The sequence below is a fragment of the Rousettus aegyptiacus genome, unplaced genomic scaffold (genome assembly GCF_014176215.1).
Source record: "Rousettus aegyptiacus isolate mRouAeg1 unplaced genomic scaffold, mRouAeg1.p scaffold_m13_p_17, whole genome shotgun sequence".
NCBI lineage: Eukaryota > Metazoa > Chordata > Mammalia > Chiroptera > Pteropodidae > Rousettus > Rousettus aegyptiacus.
The window spans coordinates 13,619,416-13,643,635 of NW_023416292.1; the positions used below are offsets into that span (position 1 = coordinate 13,619,416).

A 24,220-nucleotide genomic window follows, 5' to 3' on the forward strand; every position below is an offset into this window, starting at 1 on the left:
TTAATGCTTTTACATTGAATGACTGATTTTACGATTTTTAAAATGTTTGAGATAAAATACACAAACCATAAAATTCACCCTTTTAAAGAATATAATTGAGTGATATTAAGTATATTTTTAGTATATGGTACCACCACCATCACTATTTAATTACAAAAACAAATGTGGTTTTAAACATTGTTTTTCATATTGGTAGTCCAATAAGAAGTATTAGGTGGTCTATGTAGAGAATAGAAAAAATTAAGTTTATAGCTAATTCCTGAGTCATTCCCATTTATAAGTGCTAGCAACTGGAATAAGGTAAGATAGCACTGTATGTAACACAAGATCAGGTTCAACTGCAGGAAACAAGGAAATTCAAAATAAGAGAGGTGAACAATACAGAATGTATTTGTCCCTCATATTCAAGAAGCCCAGAGGTTCTCAGCATAGGGCTAGTAGATGTTACAAATGGCTACTTAGTGTATGGCTGGTAGGTAGGTGTTCCATGTTAGAAATTCGGGTTTCTTCTATCTTGTTTTACCAATGTATGGTTTACATTCAAAATGACCACATGGTCCAACATAGCAATCATTGCTCAAGCCATTATGTCTAAATTCTAGGCAAGCATACAGGGTGGGAGCTGTCTAAAAAGGTTACACACATTATTTCAACTTTCATAACCTCCCTCAAGCTAGAATCTAGTCACTTAGCTACTCCTAATTGCAAGTGAAGGTAGGAAATATAATCTTTAAACTGAATGGCTATGTGTCCTCTAAAATAGGGATTCATTTCTGAGAAACCAGTGGTCTTTTCTACAGGGTGAAACTTATATTGACTTTAGGATATAAAAAGAAGGTTCAAACACTTCAGCTTTTCCTGTTATCTGTAACCTAGCAGAGGTGCCGTGTTGCCATGGAGAATCTCTTGAGGCTGAGAGCTGAATAAGGTGCAGTCCTTCAGTGTTTCACTTAAGTCTTTTTTCTTTCCTTTTTTTTTTTTTTTTTTTTTTTTAACATAAGGTCTTATTAGCTGGGTGATACAAAAGATCATTCCAGGGATTGTTTATGGAGGCCTTAAGAAGCACAGTCTCTCTCTAATGCATTTAATGAACTGTAAGAGGGGGCTTGTCCTTCCCAGTCCTCTTCCTCCACCTCCCTGTTTCTGGCTTAAGGGGAGTAGGTGATGGACAAAGACAGTCATCTCCCTCCTTTCTGTCGTTGCCATTAGTTTCCAATTTCTCTTTCCAGGCAAGCCCACTTCAGAATCGTTTTTTCCTATTCTTAAATTCCTAAAGCATACACGAAGCGGTTATAAGATTTTCTAGGAAATCTGATCTTAAATTTACCTCTCTCCTTGACCTTCCCACCCCTACTTTTTCCCTCCTGATAACAAATTACCACAAATTTAGAGGCGTAAACAACACTAGTTTATCTTAGGGTTCTGCAGTTGAAATCTGACATGGTCCCACTGTGTTTGACACGTCTTTGTTCCTTTCTGGATGGCTTAGCGGAGGATTTGTTCTCTTGCTAATCTGGCTGTTGACTGAACTCAGTTCCTTGCAGTTGTAGGACTGAGATCTGTGTCCTTGATGGCTCACAGTTGAGGACTGTTCCCAGCTTCTAGGACCAACTTGGGTTATGGCCTCGATCTTCCATCTTCAAAGCCAACAACAGCAGATAGAGTTCCTTTTCTCCTGCTTCCTCTTCGGTCTCATCTCCCTGACCCACTCTTCTGTCTACTTCCACTTTTACGGACTCACATGATTAGGGTGAACCCACCTGGATAAACCAGGATTCCTCCATCACAAGGTCCTTCCTTAACTTTAACCACATCTGCAAAATCCTTTGTGCCATAAGATATGTAGTCATAGGTTCTGGGAATTAGGATGTGGACATCCTTGATGGTTGCAGGGGTTGGGGGGAACACATTTTGCCTACCACCTACCTTAACCAATTTAGGGAAGATAAACCCTAATTCTAATCCTCAAATGGGGTTTAAGAAGTTTCTTCCACCGGGACCTCCTATCCAATGCATGGTTTGTAAGCACTTAATAGAGATTCTAATTTATAACTTCAGGGAGAGATGGCTCCTTTATTTCTGCTCTATGTGGCTTTCCTATAAGACTATAAATTTCTTGTTGTATAGGCACTAGGTCATAGTAACCACTACATCCTACATGGTACTGTGGTGGCAAGTAATAACTGTTAAATAGTTACAGAAGAATGCTACTAATAGGTCTCTGCCTATGTAAAAGAGTGAAATGAGATTTATAACCCAGAATGTTTAAGGACGTTTCATCACAGTTGCTATGAATGGAAACATTAAGATTGTAGGGGTGAAGACCACAAACTGAGATTAGAAGAGTGGCCTTGGTGTGGAACGAAAGGGATGAACCAGAACCCCTTTTTGCCTTTCGTGAGGGACTGGCAGTGGCCTTGCCCATAGCAGCTAGGGTCCAGTCTCAACTGAAGGGTGGAATGAAAACCAGTTCACGAAGCAGAAGCAGTGAAAGCGGCAGGCCGGGAAGCCGCTGGGCAGCACGAGGTGCAGAGAAGTTGCTATGACTACAAGAGCAAGGTAGGGCGTGCACACGTGTTATCTTACAGATTCAACAGTTAGAACTAGAAAGCAATGAAGTTGAAGACTGGTCTAATTTTCCCAAAGTATTAAAATGAAAAGTATGAAAACTGCATACTATATACTTTCAATGATTGAACCAAAGCAGGTGTTACAGGTTCCAAGAGTCTGTGAACTACCTGAAATTTTAAAAACTTTGCATACATGCCTTTGGTGGAAAGTCTGTAGCTTTCATATTCTCCAAGAAGCCTCTCTGCCCCCCAAAGTTAAAGACAACTGAACTAGATAATATTTAAGTTTATTTTTACATAATCTTTATTACTGTTCAACTGAGGCCTAATGTGTTTTTTCCACAGAACACTGATTTGTTCTGTGGAAAACTCAGGCAACTTTATATCTTACCAACTAAACAACTTATGCCATTATATATATTTTGGTAATCTGATAATTTTTCAGATTATATAGTTCTTTAAGAAAAATTAACATTTATTTTCTTTGCCAATAACATTTTAAAACCATTTGGCAGCTATCAGTGGAATACTAGGTTAATTTGAAAATGTTTAGGATAATTATCGATGCCAAAAATTTAGATTTTAATTAGATCAGTAGTTTTAACCTAATCCTATTGTGCTTCCTATTATTTTTAAAAGAGCTATAAAACTCCAATCATTTGAATAAATGAAATTACTAAAGTATTAAAAATAATCACTAAGTATTAATTTCACATTTTTGTAGGTTAACATGAAAAATATTATATTGGCTAACCAGTTAAGGTTATGCAGCAATTCCTTTGTACTCTTTATCCTAAATTTATTTCTAAGTTTGAAAGAAATATACAATTGCAAAGTGTGGAAATTCCTGAAAGATCTGCCATTAAGATTAATCCTAGGGTGACCAACTCCTCTCGATTTGCCGGGGACTGACCCTGTTTCAAACACAAACCTTAGGAAAAAGCCAAAATGTTCAGCTTTGGGTCAAAAGTCTTATTCAGGTTTGGAGGTTCGTGTGAATTGTGTACTGACCAGTATTTGTTACAAGAATAACAATCCCATTCCAAGGCGAATTATTCTAAATACTACAAGACTATCAGTTGGTATACTTCTGAAACAATTTTTCCTCTGATGTTTTAAAACTAATAGATGTAACTAACATTGTAGAATTATTCTAATGTGTAAGATCTACAATAACTAAACGGCCCAAATTCAGTGTAATATTTTATTTTCTATTGTATTAAACTACAGCCAAGAAAATATCGAGTCAATTTTAAAAGCAAATCTTTACTCCTTAAAGAAAAAATACAAATTGTGGTACTTTTATAATAGATCATTATTTTACATAATATAAACAAAATTACTAACGTATCTATATGCTTGGTTTCCTTAAACCACAATGAACCACAGAATGGGTGAAAAATAGGTTTACTAATCGGCAGCATGTAAACTCGGGAAGATAGGTAGCATGCATCGTTTTTATGGTCTATGCATAGGCACCAACATAACCAAGCTTTAATAGCCACCACCTCCTCTTCCTTGACCAAAGTAGCCACTCCCATATCCCCCTCTGCCACCTCCTCGCTGGAATCCCCCAGATCCTCTGTAGCCTCCTCCACTAGACCCTCTGTAGTCTCCTCCCGCGCTGCCTCTATAGCCTCTGCCGCCACCTCTACCATAGCCTCCCCGGTAGGAGTTGGAGCCACCACCATAGCCGCTGCCACCGTAGCCTCCACTACCACCATAGCCTCTGCCACCTCCGTAGCCTCCGCTGCCATAGCCTCCACCGCCATAACTAGAACCTCCCCTTCTATATCCACTTCCATTGTCATATCGGGCCATCTTGGGAGGACGTGGACCATCTCCATACCTAAGAAAAGCACAAAGCCACCACTTTAGCAAAGCATCCTTAATATTTCTCAACTAGTCACAAAATATAAACATGTCATATTTTAAAATGAAATGAATAAAGGGAATGAAGCCAATCACACAAATACAAACCGAAATGAAATAAATCTGCTACTCTAAAACAGACACAGGAGGAGGCATCAACTACAACCATCTGTTTTTTTAAAGTTCTTTCTGGTTCATTCTTAAAGATCTTCAATTTTGACAATCATGTCCTTACAACGTTAAGACAGTTCTTTCACTCAGCTCAACTACACAGCGTTCTAAGAAAGCAATAATGTTAGAGGTTCCTGGAACTGGTAGTCAATTTTTTTTATCTTTATCACCAAATATTTTCCTGCATTAACTCTGAACTGTGTTTCTGAAAAATGTCTTTGGGTAATTTGTCTAAATCTGTTTCACGTGGCAAACAAATAAAATGAGGGGTAATGAAAAATGGCAGAAATCAAGATGTCTTGCCAACAACTCCAGTTCACCACACCTCGAACGACTTCATCCTCCCAGGCAGCCTACAGATGGCACTCCACCTCCGCAGCTGCCCGAGCCAGGAGTCCGGCTGGGGCCTGCCTTCCATCCTTCGCTGCGCTGCTCCTCCCACGTAATCCACTGCCAATTCCTGCAGATTCTACTGCATGTCTGTCTAATCTATTCCTTTCCCGCATTTCAATTCCCCCCTATGACATGTTAGACCACCATCATGTTTGTACATCCTAACTTCGTTCTTAGGTTTATCCCATCCTTTCTAGTTTCTGGGTCACGACCTATCCTGTCAAAAGTTACCTCTCCTCTTTTAAATATCTATGAGAACTGCATTTGTATCTGCTACAACACCTCTTTCCAGTTTTGTTTTTGAAGATTCTCCTCAATAATTCTTCTGTACATCTGACCTGCTAGGAGGCCCACAGTACAGGTGACCCTTGAACAATGTGGGGACTAGGGGTCTGATCTCCCACGCAGTCCAAAATCTGCATGTAACTTCTGACCCCATCCCCTAAACTTTAGTCGTCCCTCAGTATCTGCAGAGGACTGGTTCCGGCCACCCTCCATAGCTAAATCTGCAGATGCTCAAGTCCCTCATATAAAACTGTGGAGAAAAATGCATACAGTCGGCTCTCTGTATCTGCAGATCCCCAAATGCGGATCAGAAATACTGTTTCTGATCTATAGTTGGGTGAATCCTTGGATACAAAACCCGAGGATATGAAGGGCTATTTACTAAAAAAAAAAATCCATGTATAAGTGGACCCAGATACTTTAAACCCATGTTGTTCAAGGATCAACTGTATAGCAGGATAAATGAGAATATTGTTTCAGGAGCCAGACTGTCTGAGTTTGAACCCAGCTTTACCATTCACTAGCTCTATGACCTTGGGTCTTAACTTCTTGAAATAATGATTAATTTATATCTTAGATAGATCAAATATTAACAAGTTAATATCAGAAAAGCACTTAGCACAGTGCCTGGCACATACTAAGTCCTATGTGTTTGATTAATAAATTTAAAATATGAACTCATCTATAATCAAAATGGGAAACCAGAATCCATGAAACATACAGTTCTATATATTAGAATTATAATAGTTTATAACAAGAAAAATTTTAGTTTTGTAACATTTTAGTTCATATATTAGTATTATAACACATTTTTGGGGTGTGATTATGGTGTAACTATGTTCTTAAAAACAGGTGCTGTATACTGATGTAAAATGTCATGTCTGCAACTTAATCACAAACCAAAGACATAGGTTTGTTGTGTGCTTTCATGTAAATACACAGGAAAGCCAGTGTCACAAAATTCTGGTAGTGAACCTAAACTAAGAGACTATATGGGTGTTCATTATACTTTATTTTCTGTAGGTATCAATTATTTCCAGATAAAAAGTGTGGGCAAAGAAAACTTAAAGTGAAAAAAAACCTGGAAGCAAATGGAACATTTTAAGAATTAAGAGAAATTTCACACTTCTTTAAGATATCCATGTTCTTTTATTTCCCTAAGATAAACTTTGATGCTTTTCATGTAATGAAGCAACAATTTCAACCCTCATCAACCTTTTTTCTTTGGAAGGGGCAAAACAACACTGTGGAAGAGAATGTCTGGGTTTGTCACTTTCTTGTCATGTGACCCACCCTGGACTCTACACAGGCATACCTATGTTTTACTGCGCTTCACACGTACTGCATTTTTTTACACATCAAAGTAAGACCCTCTTCTACCAGTGAAGATTATGATGGAGCCGATGACGGCATTTCTTAGTAATGAAGTTTTTCATTAAGGTACATACACTATTTGTGTAGATATAATGCTATGGCACACTTACCAGACTACAGAATAGCGTAAACATAACTTTTATATGCACTGCAAAAACAAAAATTCATGTGACTCGCTTTATTGTGGAGGTCTCCCACTGAGCCAACAATATGTTTGATTTGTGTATACTTTTAAGGTGCCTTTCTAAACGCGCACTGATGTAAGAGATTATTAACAGAGAGACAAAAGCCTTATTCTGAGTGTGTCAACCAGAAATAAATGTCTGAAATAAATTTAGTATCTACCTAGAATTTTAACCTAAAAAACCAGGCCTCTATGAACTGTGGGAATTTCATGTTGGTATGATTCTCATCCTCCGCTTAGGTCACAGACAAGGTACTGTGGTACTCACCGTGTACTGCCAGTCATGAGGTTGATACCAGCAGCAGACGGCCTAGAGATCTGGCGGATCGTGTTCAGCATACGTTCATTAACGGGGTCCAACTGGCTGATCATGTCAGGCTGCTGGGTCACTTCAACGACCAGAGCCTCCACGGCTGCCCGGAGAGCAGTGATACAGGCGGCAGCTTCATGAGATATTTGCAGTTTGATCCTAAAATAAAGGAAAATGATTTCAAAAACTGAGGAGCACACAGAGAAAGATGATTATCTCTCAATTTCACACATGGCAAGTGATGAAATAAATTTAACTTCTTACCAAGTACCAACGCTTTCAACTCCTGCAATGACCCCAAACTTAGGCGAACAAAGATATGAAGAATAACAATAACTGTTCTAATGTCTGAAAATTTACTGCTGGCTGTTGACGGGTATTATAAACCACTAAGTCTATCAAGCAAAATATGACTGTCAGCAACATGGAGCACTCAGCATCCAATTAAAGAAAAAAATAAGAGGCTCAAAATTTTTGTTTTATAAATTTTCAAGAATATGATTGAGCCTATTGACAGTTCATTAATCTCTATCTCATTTTTGTCAATTGCTTCCCACATGCTTACCCTTAATCTCTAACCAAAGTACAGAGTACATGAAAGTGGTACCCAAGCTCCAACATGGTTCTTACTCCTTAGTGCAGTATTCATAGTGGTAGATGCCCGATACATCTGCTTCGACTAGTATAGTCGATTTAAGACATACTACCAAGTATGAACTATACTACTAAGATACACTACTCTCCAAGAGAAGACAATGGTATAAAGCACCTCATTGTGCCACCAAATTTTGCCATGTTTGTTTTACAAATTAAGTTAGACCAGCGGCTAAATTTCATCACAGCTCAAGTAAAAGAATCCACTTTGGACTTCACATCTGAAAATCCGTACCAGTCATCTACGAGCACAATCTGCCCATCTGACTGGACCTTCTTGGAGGCAAAGAGAAGTAGCTGCAGGGGAGTGACTAAGGTCATGCCTTTGGCAGAGATGGCCCGGGTTCGAATCTGTAGGTGGGGAAAGAGGAAAGAGAAAAGAGCTGTTAGTCCAAATGCCAATCAGCTGACACATGATGATGCTGAAGCATATTTGAAAATGAAGTCATGTTCCCATCACATATTAATAAGTAAAGACAATTTGAATTTTCAAAGTAAACTTTTCTAAACTAATCTTTTCTTACCTTTTCACCAAATACAAAGAAGGGAGATGGGTACTTCATGTCCTGGCTGCTAAAAGGACAATTAACAGATGACTTGTGGATAAGTGCATTACGCCCTTCAGTGGTGAGAATCTTTCTCTTTTCCTTATGATAGCACACATTGGGGTACACACCAAAGGCCAGAAGAGAGATAACGACATCCAAATTATTATCTGGTCCAGTGTTAGTAAACACTTGTGTCAACAAACAATCTATTAAGAGGAATGGGGTAGAAAAAAATCAGTTACTTGGCTCATCCTTACATTGCATGTAAACTATTAAGAGAATTAGGAGAACTGAATCCTCTCTCACCTTCTTTTTTCAAATAACCTGCCTAACTTCCTGTCTCAGAACTCTTATATGCAGATTAAGTTCAAAGAGAAATTCTGCTGAGTATCAACAATAAGAAAACTAAAATGTCTGTATTCTCTTACAGATTCAACCATAACATAAGCTTGGAGTGATAAAAAAAATAATAAATCCCCAAATAATCATCTATTCTCAGAATAAGAGTTAGACTGACAGGACCACAGTCCAAGTATTCCACCTGCAGCCCTTACATAGCCGTTTTCTCCAGAAGATGGAGTGATGATCCATGGGAGCCCACCGGAACAAAGGCTGATGTTTTCACCCAGACTATGCTCAATGAGTACTTTATGGTTTGGGAAATTTGACAGTGAAGTGCTAAGAGCATAGATATAGTTTCTTCTAGACAAACCTGAGGTCTGATCTAAAACCTCTTAACTGAAGGAGTTGTGGACGAGTAATTTAAACTTCTATGTCACTTTCCTCATCTATAAATGGGATAATATTATCTGCAGGTCAAGATTGTTGTGAAGATTCTATCACATAAAAAAGGTTCTTCCTTTCTCCTTTGATTTTAATAAAAAATTACAAATTTAGTCAGTTTACAACAGAGAATTACTTTGTTCAGTTATTTAGATAAGGGGTCCCCAAGTCCATGGCCTGTTTGAAACAGGGCCACAGAGTAGGAGGTGAGCAGTGGGCAAGCAAAGCTTCACCTGTATTTGCAGCCGCTCCCCAGTGCTAGCATTACCACCTCAGATCATCAGGCATTAGATTCTCATAGTAGCACCGCTCCCTGGTGCCAAAAAGGTTGGGGACCGCTAATTTAGACCATATCCTTCTAAAATCTGCCATCCTGCCTAACTACCTCTGTCTCTTATCTAACAGGTCCTACTTTTGGTTATGTGTTCAAGTTCTCAATGCTTTAGGAAGTAACTTTATCTCTTAGTCTAGATAGAGAAGAAAAGTACAAGAGCTCAACTATATATTGAAAGATAAAGCTGGACTACTGTTTCTACGTCGTGTTATAAAAGTCCTCTGTAACTGTTCACACACTTAAATCTTAATTAAAGTCACTTAAAATGTAGCATGGTAGAGTTTACTTCACATATAAAAATGAACACATGGCAGACTGACAAATCACTTCGCAAACCACAATCTGAAGTTACTCAAGAAACTACTCACTTGCAGAGTGCTGAAAGCTAAATCAGTGCTCTTCACAACAGATTTTCAAAAACTCCCAAAGTAGCGTAATTTTTAAAACACTTATTAATATCTGTGTACACTACATTATAATTTGAGCACCATAACCTTTGCTGCCTTTTTAAAAAGATTAAATTAATGTGAAAAACTGATATAATTCGAAGAACTAAGAGCTGGGAACACAGAAGACGCAGGGGACTGTCGGCGTGCACACTGACGCCTCTCCGGAGATGTCCTGAGAGTGCACGTGTCTCACCTTCTGGAAATCCAGAATTGATCAGAATCTCTTTCAGCTGAACTTTGGCTTCCCAAGTCATTCTTAGTGTAGCCATATTGAGTCTTTTGTGCTCACAAAAACGTATCTCTGCTTCTTCTCCACCCATTCTAAAATAGAGAGGTACGATAAGTGTCATTCTCGAAGCCCAGAGAAGTAGATACAGACTAGACACTAGAGACAGTTCCCCAAATCTTACAACTCTCCTCTTTCAAACCCGTACCTAGCATCATCCCACGCCTGGAATACTGATAAAAGGGCCACGTGATCAGAAAATCTGTTTCCAGCAAAATTTCGATGGATATAACCCAGTCGCTTTCCTTCGCTGATGAAAGGCTCTGGGAAGCAGGTGGCAGCGGAGATGGTACAGACAGCATCACCCACACTGAAACAGAGACAGGGAAATTCACTCTAAATCACATTCTTGTTCCAGCAGCTCAAGCAGTATTGTCAACTGTGGGCCACTGACTTTACTGGCTACAATACTGCTTTATTAGCACTGAAACTGGCTCAACGAATAACCTCACAGCTGCTTTCTCGGGAAGCAGAAAGGAAAAAAAATGAGCTTTGATACTAACAGATGCATATTTACCCTAAATTATTACCAAGTAGTGTATATTTTTCCTTTCCTATTCTCTCCAATCTTACTAAATATCTTAAATCTTCAAAACTTTCTGATAAAATATACCAGTTTTCCTAATGCTATTTCTCTTTCAAGGACAATTACTTAAGAGAGGAACTGCACTTCTGAGAAATCTGTGTCCTCTCCCTCAACGAGATGGGCCCAGGTGTCCATTTTCTGGAACTGTTTGCTCTTTTCATTTCATACATTTTCCGGTATCTAAAGAACGCCACTTCCTTACTTAAGAATTTAGTTCCAGTTTTCTCTTTTATCTGCATCTATCCTGTTTTCATGGGAAGGGCCGTAAGATTCTGAAATTGTTCTACCATTTAACTATCAGAATAAAACAAAGCACTTACTAGAAAATACACCCCATTATCATCATTTTGCCAAGACGAGGCTCAATGGGGAGTTTAGCCAGGATTCGTCCCAGAGGAGTCAACTCATCATTGGAATCCAGTGCATCAAGCTCTGTGGGAAGACATTTTTTTGTGAGCAGAAACAGTACCAAACACCCCTTTACCCTAGACAAAGATGAAACGTTACTTTATAGATTAAGGTTAGGATAGTGCACTTAAGTTTCTATCATTTGTCGAGCCAACTGCCAGCACCATACCCACAGCCAACAACTCTCTTCACTCAGAAATAGGACAAAACAAATTCTGGAGCGCTTAATATGAAAATGGCACTGGAATTAGGCCTTGAAGGTTTTAAAGCTGAATACAGTGAATACGGCCCATGAGAGGTCTATAGAGTAATAACTATTAATACCGGCATAAGTACCTACATGCCCTAAGTCTGATGCCACCTGTTAATGAGTTCTAGGTTCAAAACTCAAATTCAGATCCCTTGGCTCCAGTGCCCTTATTTTTTTCTCTACTATACTATGCCACTTCAATCAAAAGTATGATTAGAAAAAATAGGTGTTCTAAGAGATGTACATAAAATACTCTGGGTATCATGAGTGATTCATATTCTGATTGTTAAGTATTCGTTAAGAGATGACACCTTGCCTTTTCCAAAGTAAGACTCACATTAGCTCTTTCTTACCTCATGTTGCTCATTTTATAATACTGATCATGCTAAGCACATAAAACAATACTGGAAACTTTAGCATCACAGCCCTGTGGACTATATCTTAATTCATTTAAGTGCTACTTGCCAGAACAAGGCAGATGGCATACTTAACATGTGCCAGGCATGTCTGTCTGTATATTTGTAGGTACCTCTAAGAGTGTGCTCTGCTTCAATCACAGCATCCAAAGGTGGAGGTTCAATTGCCTTGGCCAAGAATTGGCCAATTCCTCCCAGACGCAGAAGTTTTATGCTCAAAGCGATTTCATGCAACGGTGTCCGGAACATCTCTGGTGTCATGTGGGTTTCGAGTCTAAGAGAAAACAAGCACGGAATAACCACCCTCGCCTATATATACATACAAGTTTAATACAATCTTTGCAGAGATAATCAGGGATATAGAACTGCCCTTTCCTCATCTTTTTACAAGTATGAAAGAACATGTATATTTAAAAACTCTCTGGAGAAGACTCTCTTAACTGGCTGAGTAGGGGCTTATGACTATACTTATAAGCTGATGGCATTTTCAGCTGGGGAATGAAAAATGAAAAAATTATCTCAAATCCCTAAAGTTATTACCCCTACCTATAGCTTCTTCAGGTCCCTCCTGCTAAAAAATGTGGGCTAAAAATGGTAGCAAGACCTTTTGAAAGCGATACAGGCTAATAACATTTATTTCCCCACAACCTCCTCCCTTTCCAAGTCCATATAATTTTAGTGCCACGGGAAAGGATCTTATAATTTTACTCTTTAAATTTTTAATAAATTATTAGAAATTAATACTAATTATGATAATAGTTAACATTTACTGAGAGCTTACTATGTGCCAAGCATTGCTGTATTTTACAGTATTAACTCACTTAATTCTCACTGCTGTAGGTTAGCAGTGTAAAAGCAAATCAAAGCTTCTTTAGTTTTTCTTCAGAATTCATCTGTCCCATAACACTTTATTGTGATAAACATACACACAGAAAACCCCTGACTCTACCTGTGTTAACTACTCGTTAAAGCTAATGTACACCACGTAGATATCCAGAAACAACTAAATACATATTTTAAATCTAAAATTCAGACATAACTTTTTTTTTAACCAATAGGTCGCATCCACATACATTCCCAGAAGGTCCTGTATTAACAGACTTGGATTTCAGTCTTGGAGAAGTCAACTACACTTCTTATGCTTTAGTTTCCATATTTAAATCATGCCCTCTATTTCTCAGGCATGTGAGGAGGATCATATGAGATGATGGCTAACAGTGAAAAAAAAGTTCCACAAATACAAAAATATTACTGACATTTTTCATAAAGTTAACCATTCCACAAGTATCAGTAACCCAAAGTGATAAAGCTATGTGAAGCCAAAATAATGTCCATATATTCTTATTTTAAAAGGTTATTAGGTGAAGGGATTAAGCAGTACAAATTGGTAGTTACAAAACAGTCACAGGTATGTGAACTACAGCAGAGAGAATACAGTCAATGATACTTTAACGACTAACTATATGGTGCCAGGTAGGTACTAGACTAATTGGGGGATGGATCACTTCGTAAATTATATAAACTTCTAACCACTATGGTATACAACTGAAGCTAATATAAAATATTACTGAATGTCAACTGTGATTAAAAAATGGAAAAAAATTGTTAAAAAATAAAAGGTTATTAGTAAACAGTAAACCAAAATCAAACACGCCACCATCGACGATTTCTGATTTCTTTTCATTCTTACCACAATCTCATTATCCGAGGTAAGCTTCCTCTAATATACTTAACTGGAGGCATTTATGTACTGAATTCATCAAATTCATGGCAGGGCAGAGACAGAGAAGAAGTATGTAATGGGTTAAAAAAAAAAAAAACTACCACCTAGGAAGGCCAGGTGTTGTAGGCATTAAAAAACAACAAACCAAACCAACAAAAACTTCCATCACTACTCCAGAGTTGACCTTACTTCTCAAAACGAGCTCGGCTGCAGAGGTGAAAGCAGAACCCAGGCCGCACACGGCCAGCGCGTCCTTTCCGCTGCTCGAGGTTCGTTTTGGACGCCCACACTGTAGCGTAGTTGGTCATATTGTTGTGAGCAGTGAACAGCTTTACTTTCTGCCTAAACAGGAAAGAGGGGTTAATTCTAAGACTCATATGTGCTACTAATAAATAACTATTACAGTTCCACTAAGTGGTGGATGATTTCCAGATATCCATGCCTACTTGTGATGTCTATTTGTGAGGAGGACCAATAAGAATTTGAGTCTGTACTCTCTTGTCAACTTACCAAAAGGCAATGTAACACACACGTGCCACTTAACAGCTGGAATATCTTGGCAAAGTTACTATTCTGAGCCTCAGTTTCCTTATCATACTATCTTCTACCTCATATGATTTTTATTTATAAACATTAAGTGAATCAATAAATGCAAAGCATTTAAACGGGATCTGGCACATAAATGTAATGATAACCGTTCAAGCCAATGTTATTCCAAAGTCTAGTTTCACTTTTTAGGATTCCTATGCTATGATTTCAAGGTTATGCTGAACCAGAACATGTGGCACTTCTCATGACCTCACCGAGTGCCTGCACGGTCCTCTGAACCCCTAACCCCAGAGTCCTTCAATGTCACACACAGGCAGCTGGCATAAATGACTGGAATTGGCACAAAAGAGCTGCTTACTACTCACCATTCCCTAAACTAGGTGGTGTCAAATCTTTTTCAATTGCCAATCAGGTTGAGGGACTATGGAGAGAAGACATGAGGCACAAGACAGCCAGAGAGAACCAAATTTTGACTTTTTTGTCCCCTGTGAATCAATTACTAGATAACGACTTTATCTAAACACAATGCCTCCCTGTATATTTTCAAGGCTCCCCTTATACCAAATATAAAGTCTTTTAATTTTTAAATGAGTATCCTGTACAGGTAGGGTACCGTCATGTGCCAAACACTGACCATCTCTATGAACCAAACAGCAAACAGCATGCTACCACACGGCAGTAGTCAATGGAAACACCCAAGGGAAAATGAGCATAACGGCAGCAGATACAGGCAATGAAGTCACTAGTGTTAAGCTTTGTCACTTCCTACCATAACTAGCTTATGATGATCAATACCAAGAGAAATTATTAACTAGCCTATAACCTAGTCTAAGATGCACAATAATTTAGATGGAATAAGAACGCAGGAATTTAAAAATAAGGTGCTTTTGATTCTGTTAACTGATACTAGATACTACATGCAACATTCTAAAGACATAGTCTAGGCAAATAGGTTTGCTGGGCACTTACTTGCAGGAGTCAATGACATAAACAACATCATTTATGGTAATGCTAGTCTCAGCAATATTTGTGGACAAAATAACCTGTGGAGAAATGATATTAAGGAAAATTACAAATCAGAAAATATTTTCCTATTTTATACTTGAAAGGATTAACTTATGTAACAAATGACAAGAGAATTACAGAAGTCTTAAAAAAAAAATCATCACTCGCATACTGACTGGATAATAAAACCTAATAAACTCCAAAAGAGAAGACTTCCCCTTTTTTTCTCAATTTAGACAGCTTATAATTTTTTTGATAGCTCTTGGAAGGCCAGTGACATCTGTTTAACACCAATGTCACTTCCAACCCCATAACTATAATGTTCATTATTTACCTTGGTTACCCCACCTGGTACTGGATCAAATACTTTACGCTGTTCTTCTCGAGGAATCTGAGAATGCAGAGGTAGAATCTGATACCTATGGCTTCCTATAACAATACAGAAAAGTTAGGGTCTAAAATAGGAGCCTAGTTTAAAACTGTTCTACATTATGCTTATTTTTATTCAAAAATGGCCACAACACTAAATTTTGTTTTTATATATCGGCTAAGGCATAAGCAAAAGTATTTATTTTCATACTCATATATGTGAGAATTCAAAGACTCATACCAAAATGTGGATTCATCTCCAAATGCTTCTGCATGGTGTAAATCAAATTCCAGCCAGGCAAAAAGACCAATACAGCTCCAGGGACATTGAGAGTCTCAATATACTTCAGCAGAGCCTCGATGAGTTCAAAAGGAGTTTCTTTTTCATTCAGTTGAGCCATGCTCATCTTTGTTTCTGGGCCATACTCATCATCACAGATCAGGTTGCAATTTGCCTGCAAAACATAGGGCGACATATTTTGAATTGTCTCGATTTCTACAGCTCATAAACTTCTTAGATTTATTGTGAACATCCAAATGACACCTAATTACCTTGTTAATTCTAGTTGATTAATCATACCAGGTATACAGAAGAATTTTAATTTCCAAAACTGTAGAACCTATTGCATATTGCCATACTTCATTTTTCTAATGACTAATACTTCCCATAGGACATGACTAAAATTCAAGCACAAACTCTTATATTTGACTCTGAAACTTCTAATGACTCCTTCTACTGAGTATATTTTTCCCTTATTACTATAAACTCTTGGTTTTTCAAAAACATTTTCCTCACTGATTAATAAACTGCTCCTATGATCCTCTGTATCAATCACCATATAATTATTTTATCTACACAATACCTCCCTGTGTAATTCCCAAGCTCATTGTAAATACGAAGTCTTTCAATTCTTAAATGAGTGTCCTGCAGGCAGGATATTTGATCGCTTTCAACTATTTCTGAAATAATGTGGTATTTCCCAAAACATCTGCCTTAGAATCAATAACAAAAAAAAGCCTTCAGTAATGAGAAACAAAGTTGTTACAATGAGCCTTTTTCTCAGGTTTCTGATTAAAAATATCCAATCCCAGGTTATTTCCTATCGAATTCTTCACTATTGGTTGTCTTATATTACTCATTCTTTTCACATTTCCAGTTCCATATTGTACATGGACACCTTCCTAAAAGGTAGATTTAGTATATGGGGCGTGGGGCACAAGAGTCTGCCTTTCTAACAGCTTCCCAGGTGTGTGGACCACAGAAAACACTCTGGGTAGCAAAGCCTCATGTGGCCTTTAACTTTTATGCCAGAGATGATTTAACTCATGATATAAAAACAGCTTGTCACTGAACATGAAATCCTTCAGAGTAACATATATCTATTAATTCAAAGATAGACATTATGGTCAGTTCTTAAACAAGTTTTCTGTAATGCTAACTCATTGCATGTTTTTACTAAAATCCAGTCTCTTCTTGGTAACAACAATTTGCCCATAATGAAAATTCATTTTTGAAATTCACTTACATCATCATCCTCACCACCATCATCATCCTTATCTTTCTTCTTCTTGTCCTTTGGTGGAGGAACAAAGTGGGTCATCTGAATACAGTCTTCCAAAAAATATTCTGCCAGGACAATCAGTTAGGTAAGTTCTATCAGTTTTCAGAACAGAACAATCTTTAAAACCCATTTTCTATTTCATAATTCAAAATTGCCTTAATACCCATCAATTTGATTCTTCACAACTACCAGGAAGTTCCAGTGGCAATAACCTCTTTTCCCAATCAAACTCAAGTGTTCCAATCTCTTGGACCTTAAAGAAGGGTGAGGTATCTCTCACACATGTTCCTACAAAGCCAGTCAGGGCATCCCCTATACACATGTTCAATCAAACATTCATAAAATGCCTATTGTGCACATGTACTATGTTGTACTCTCTCATGGTGTGGGAGCTATATGTAAAAATAACATCGATACGATAATATACCATAGTCCATCCTTCCTCTATTAGGATATACATATAAAATGGGTTCTTTTTAGTTATTTCTCTGAAGGGCCTTGATGCAAAGGTTGGAACATCTGCTGATTATGCTCCTGAGGTTCTCTGATGGGCCCAGAAGTGTCTCATGATCTGAACATGTACCGTTTGGGCCTTAGAGCCCCAAAGTGCCATTCTTATCACATTATATCCAGGGTAAATACTATTAACATGGCTCATTACTGATGATGTTCATCTTGATCACCTAAGATGTTATTTACCAAGTTACTACACTGTCAAGTTACTCGTTTCCCCCTTTCCATACTCTATTCTTTGGAAACGAGTCACTGAGCACAGCAACTCAAGAGACAGGGAGTTAAGCCTCACCTTTTTGAGGGAGAGTATCGACATATATTTTTTATTATTCTTCGTATGAAAGATGTCTTTATCATCCATTTATTTATTTAACTACCATACAGATTCCCAGGTATTTATTTATACTTAGGGTTACAATCCAATACGATATTATTTTTATTTTTTGCGCAAACTATTCCAGCTCTGACCACTGGGAGCTCTTTCGGGTTGGCTCCTAAGTCCCTTCGTCTCTACCACTGCTGTGTTGTTTTAAAGCACTTCCTTATTTCCTACCACAAGACACTCCAGGCTCATCTTTTATATTCCCTGCCTAAACCTTAGAATCAGCCATTTCTCCGAGGACATCTGGTTCTTTAACTGGAAAATGGTATTGGAAATAAGATGTGGGTGTTGGCATGTTCCTTGCTACTGGGATGTCAACTGCTTCTAAGACCGCTTAGCAGAGCTAGAAAATATATATTTATGTTAATCCATGTAGTCATACATATCTCTAATTATTTCTGTATCTATCCATTTGTATCTAAATACTACTTACTTAGTGATGTCTCCAACTGTAATCCAGTATCACATGGTTCATTCAAGCCTTCCTCTCCCATCAACAGTAAGCTTGGTTCCTACCACTGGTCATTCATATATTTGTTTTTTCAATCCCAGTATGTTTTTAAAGCAGTTATAGTACTCTTGTGAGCTAGAACTGCACTGGCTTATATTTCAGAGCTACTCTTACTTTAGAATTTTAAAAATTAACACCCTGAAATAGCCACTCATCATTTCATATCTAAGCTGAAAACATTTTACCTGATTTTCGTGCCCTCAATTAGAGTGTGCCATAATTCTTTTTTTGTTTATTTACTCAAGCTACTAGAAAATGGTGATAACAAAATTTTTTAAAGAATTACTTATAGTTATTAGAAATAGTTGTTCTTGAAACACTCACCTTAATCTCATTTTAAAAATATGCCTGCTTTGGGTCTAAGATTCTCTAGTTAATTTGACCCTGGCTGCTTAAGCTTTTAACCGTATTTCCGAAGATCATTTATAGACTATACCAATTTACATCTGACTGTATATAATTTTAAGAGTTAAGTTTGGCTATAAGAGCAGGAAATTTACTGGATACGCAAACTCCACAAGTAGTCAATAAAATTTGTTCTTGTGCCTAAGACTACTCACTACTGCTCGACTAAAACTCTGAAAATGCTATGATATATTTGATACTCTAACTTGGCCTGTATTTTCAATGTGTTTTAAACTATAAAGGACATTTTATTAATCCCCAGAATTAAGAAACTGACCAATTATGCTCCCAAGGAGCTCAAAAGATACTCACCCTCCCACCCCACCCCCACAATATGTACCTTGAACTGGGTAAGTCCTCCCATAAACTTCGATGATGGGGCAACTGAAGAAATATTCACAGAACATGCTGGTATCAATAGTAGCAGACATGAGAACAATGCGGACTTCAGGATAAGCCTGAACTACATCACGCAGCACTACCAAAAGGAAGTCTGTCTATTAAAACACAAACATACACACACACAAAATTACATAAGAAATCCATGCTAATGAGCTACACACAAAAGCTCTGTGTTATACAGCTGTTAAGCTATCAGTGAAATTGTTTCTTAGGTGGTGTGTAGAAGCCTAAAATTAAGGGTTATGGTGAGGTACAGTAATAGTCGTACCCTAACATCTCTGAGGATTAAAATGAGTGCTATTCAGGTAGGCAAGGGAAGGGAAAATAAAAAAGGGGAAACCCATGATGAGCCAAAAATCAGTTATCTAATCACATGTAAAGTTAATCTTTAAAATGGTTTATTCAAACAAAATAATGGCCAAGACATTTATTATTTAATATTGTAGAGTACCCTTCAACCCGCCAAAGAACACGAAAGCTAGAACTTTGACACAACTTTCCTCCGGCAGTGCGGCCCTGTCGCCCAGCACTGCCTCCCCCAGGCGGAGACAAGCACCATTCCGAATCCTGTTTATATTTTCTTCACATAGCTTCATTTCATGTATACAGATACTTAAAAATATTTTAACATGTGTGTGTGTATTTTTTAATTTACTTGTTTCTGACTTTATAGGAATGTTTATTTTATATAATCTTTTGGAATTTCCTTTTTCATAGAGTACTGCTAAAATTTATTCATATGCTTTACTGCCGTTATTATAATGACTATTTATATCCCTATGTGTGAATATACCAATTAATTCCCCCACAGGTATTACTGACATTACCTTCTACAGGTAGATACTGCAGGTACCTGGGTTGTTTCCAAAATTTGACTATTGTGAACATCTGCTGCTATTCTGGTTCATGTCTCCTGTTTCTATGGGCAAGTGTGGGTATGCAACTGCAATTATAGGGTGTGCAAACGCTGAACTTCAGGAGATAATGCTAAACTATTTCCCTAAGCAGTTCCACCAATTCATATCCTCCATGAGTGGTGGACAAGAGGCCTTGCTGATCCTTATATTCTCCAACACCTGGCATTGTCGCTTATATTTTATTAATCAAATTAATATAAGCAGTATCTCATTGTGGTCCTCATCTGTACTTTCTTATTCACCAATGAGACTGAATATCTCCTCATATTTATTAGCCAAATATGTTCTTTCTTTTATAAAATGCTTGTTTGTATTTTCTGCTTATTGTTCTAATGAGTCATCTGTACTTTCTTTACTGATTTGTAGCTGTTTTATATTTCTGTATTAATCCTTTGTTGGCTATATTGAAATCTTCTGGCTTGTGGTTTTCCTTAAAGTATATTTTGACTGAACAAATCAACTTAGTATTAATAGAGAGGAATATACCAACCTTTTCTGGTTAGTGTATTTTGTCTTTTAAGAGATCCTTCCAGAAGGTCTAGAACTATGTTCCCCAATATGGTAGCCACTGGCCATATGTGGCTACTGAGCACATGAAATGTGCCTAATATAAATTGAGATATGCTCCAAGTGTGAAATATACACCAGATCTGAAGACTTATTATGAAAGAGAATGTAAATTTCCTTAACTATTCTGGAGTTGATTTTTGTATATGGTTATGATGTTAGGATCCAATTGCAACCACTTCCTTATGACAGACCAATCATTTCCAGTTCCACCGAAGAGTATGTCCCCTTCCACTGACCTGACATGCCATCACTTATACCAAAGCTGCATAGAGCACATGATCTGTTTCTATACTCTATCCCATTGGTCAAACTGTCAACCCAAGTACTATACTACCTCAATTATTATAGCTTCAAATTAAGTCCTGATATCTGTAAAGCAAGAAGACCTTCCATCTAGTTCTTCTTCAGAACTCCTGGTTATTTTTAGCCATGAATCTTCCTTATAAGTATTTGTAATCAGCCTATTAAATTCTATGAAAAACCCTGTTGGGAATTTGATTAGAACTTCATTCAAACTGTGGATCAACTTGGGGAAAACTGGCATCTATATGATATTAAGTCTTCCTGGCCATGAACATGATCTGGTCTTTTTAAGCATTTTGTAACAAAGTTCTATTTTTCCTATAGAGGTCCTCCATGTCTTTTTGGATTTATTTTTAGGCACGTGACATTCTGACTACTGCAGTTATCTTTTTAGTTGTTTTCTAGCTGTTTGTTGATATGTAAAATGAAACATTTATATGTTAACCTTTTATTCAGCCACATGGTTAATTTTGGCTAGTCTCCTATTATTTATAATAATTGGTTTATAAGTTCTTTGAGGTTTTCCCCGTAAAGTGACATATTTAGATAAGGCTTGTCTGAAAAAGAACATAAAAAGCTTCTCCAAAGGCATTTCACCTTTTTTCAGAACTGACAATCATGCAAAAAAAGTTAACCAAAACTACTTACAATTTTTAAGGAAAATAGTAATGACAATCTATGATATTTCCAGTATGATTTGAAATTATTTAAACTCTAAGAACATCGGTATGGTACCATGCTAATAAAGACAATACTGAAACACTGAATTTTGATTAATTAGGAAAAAACCAAAGCTTTCAAGAGATTCTGAATGACAAAAACGGGAAACAATTTGACATTTATAGTACAATTTCTGATTTAAAAAATCGTCTGATAAATCATCCAAATTCTTTACTTGCTTTAGCTCAATCATAAAGATCAAAAATTTGCCAAAACTAAAAATGATTAACGACGATAGTTATAAAAGTATCTTGTGGAGGAAGAACTCTAACAAAATGTTTTAAGTAATGAAAGCTGGTGACAATTTGAATGACATACTGTCCAACCACTGACACCTTTGTTTGGATATGTAAAACAGTGGTATAAAACAAATCATTGCTTTATGATATCAATCTTCAAATTATGTAATTATGTAATAAATTCTATTCAAGCTTTGCCAAGTACCAAAAGAGGGAAAGATGCTAGATAAATTCTAGTTTCTCCCTAGTTCTGGCATGATCATCATTAACATCTGAAAAGATTAGAGCTGCGAACTTCCAAAAGACATTGCTAATTATATGACATCTAAAAATTATAAAACCTATCACAAATAAACCTCCAATTTGAAGAAAACCTGATTTTAAAATTCCATCAGCTATTCATAGTCATGAGTCATTAGTTCAATTGTTCAATCATGATAGCTCTTACTGTTCACTGCAATTATATTTAATTTACGATAAGAGGTCTCTACTTTTAGAACTCTGTGAGTGTAACAAAGAAAAAAAAGATTTAATAGGCTCAGATAAAAAAAAAAGGTGTCCAACAGCTTAATGACTCAAGTTCATGGTTTTGATAGAAGATGTAAACAGTGAGAAAAGAAAAATAGAGATTCTATTTTGATTTCTTTTTACTCAGAATATTAACATTAGTACCTTACCATCATGCTCAAGTTACTTACATTTATGTCTCTTTCATGTATTTCATCTACAATTACATGACTGATTCCTCGAATGCCTGCTTCTAATTTTCTTAGGAGCACACCTTGAAAAGAAAATCAGAGCAACAGCTGGAGATAAGTTTCTAGGCTGACTAAAGTTAGGAAAGATAGAAAAATGCAGAGAAACAATTTCCTACACAATCAACTATGCCTCAACAAATATAACCTCAGCATCATATTTGCAAGATTTAACTCTAATAACTTAAGCTAATTAATTTTCTCTAAGCTACAACAACCAGCAGGTACATAATGCTTTCCATGAAGGAAAAAACTACCCAAAGTTCTATTCAAACAAGAATTCTGAACCTGGCTCCTTGATTTATTATTTCCAGCCATTCTGTGCTGTTAATGAGTTTTCTTCAAAAACAACACAATATAAGCTCAAATGAAAGACCAAAATAAAGCACATTACTGACCTACAGTACAAAACATTATACTGGCGTGAGGGCGGGGAAGTATAGACTCAAACCGAACACTGTAGCCACAGCTTTTCCCAGGCTCTTCTCCTCTCTCATATGCAACTCGCTCTGCCACAGAAACCGCACTGATTCTCCTGGGCTGAGACAAGAAAACAAAGATTTAAAAGCTACAAAATTAGTTACACTTGTTTATCAGGATCATTAAATTATTGTAGTAAATCTGTCCTACCGCCAGCTCAGGAATCAACAGAAGCAGTGATAGTAATATCTTTAGGAAGCTGTGAAATTTATTTTTTAGAACTGGACACAAAACTTACCGCTTACTGGTAATGATAGACACTTAAAAAATGCTGTTTTTCATTTTGTATGCAAAGTGATTCCATGGTTTTTATAGACAATACAGTTTCTTCACCATTTGCCTAAACTCTTAATGACACTCAGTGATTTTCCAATAGGGGAGGGGGCAGAGCACATGTGGGGAGCTCATTATTTTAACTGCTTATAACAGTGAAGGCACATGTTTACAAAATAATGTAACAATCTCCTTCTCCGCCATATCTACTGTGGCCATCTTTTATTCATTTATTAACTCAACACAAGTTTCACTGCATATTTGCATCAGGTACCACAGAAGGTGTTAAGAGACAAGAAACTGAATGAAATCACTCCTGTGTGATGAGTTTACATAGCAAGGAAAACTGAGTCTATATTATTGTTTCTAGTAAAGCACATGCTCAACCCTAAGGAGAATGCTATAGGTTAATGCTTTAAGTGTTAGATCCTGACTTTTCTGAAAACTTTTCTGAAAGTGTTCCATTTCCTCTAAGTACACAAAACAGTATTTACTTGGTGGATGTTATGTCCTAAACATATAGCTATGGAGGTACATGAAGACTTATAAAATGACTAAATGCTTCTAAATTGCCTTGAATTTGATTTGTCAAAAAGTTCTTGACGGGTTATATTTTAACTTCTCGCTTGAAAATTTTTTTTCTGTTTCATGTTAAGTACCTATATGAAG

The 24,220-nt window shown here is 37.1% G+C and overlaps 1 protein-coding gene across 5 annotated transcripts in view; it reads right to left on the bottom strand.

The window, feature by feature from the left end:
- The window catches only part of DHX9 (DExH-box helicase 9), a 50,745-nt gene that overhangs the window by 5,578 nt on the left and 20,947 nt on the right, over nt 1-24,220 (bottom strand). For 3 of the 5 annotated variants that reach the window (XR_004955137.1, XR_001597040.2, XM_016145564.2), the window contains exons 13-27: nt 23,197-23,338; nt 22,742-22,824; nt 19,233-19,389; nt 17,046-17,146; nt 15,761-15,974; nt 15,485-15,579; nt 15,115-15,188; nt 13,786-13,938; nt 11,987-12,147; nt 11,120-11,231; nt 10,362-10,523; nt 10,121-10,248; nt 8,338-8,567; nt 8,049-8,164; nt 7,118-7,318 (exon numbers count right to left, since the gene is read on the bottom strand). Coding sequence is in view for 3 of the 5 variants with exons in the window: in XM_016145564.2 (XP_016001050.1) it covers nt 7,118-7,318; nt 8,049-8,164; nt 8,338-8,567; nt 10,121-10,248; nt 10,362-10,523; nt 11,120-11,231; nt 11,987-12,147; nt 13,786-13,938; nt 15,115-15,188; nt 15,485-15,579; nt 15,761-15,974; nt 17,046-17,146; nt 19,233-19,389; nt 22,742-22,824; nt 23,197-23,338 (2,129 nt within the window). In the remaining 2 variants the exon portion in view is untranslated. Of the gene's footprint in view, nt 1-3,760; nt 4,420-7,117; nt 7,319-8,048; nt 8,165-8,337; nt 8,568-10,120; nt 10,249-10,361; nt 10,524-11,119; nt 11,232-11,986; nt 12,148-13,785; nt 13,939-15,114; nt 15,189-15,484; nt 15,580-15,760; nt 15,975-17,045; nt 17,147-19,232; nt 19,390-22,741; nt 22,825-23,196; nt 23,339-24,220 lie in introns of those variants that run through there. The other 2 variants (XM_016145563.2, XM_016145566.2) reach the window with 1 other exon arrangement.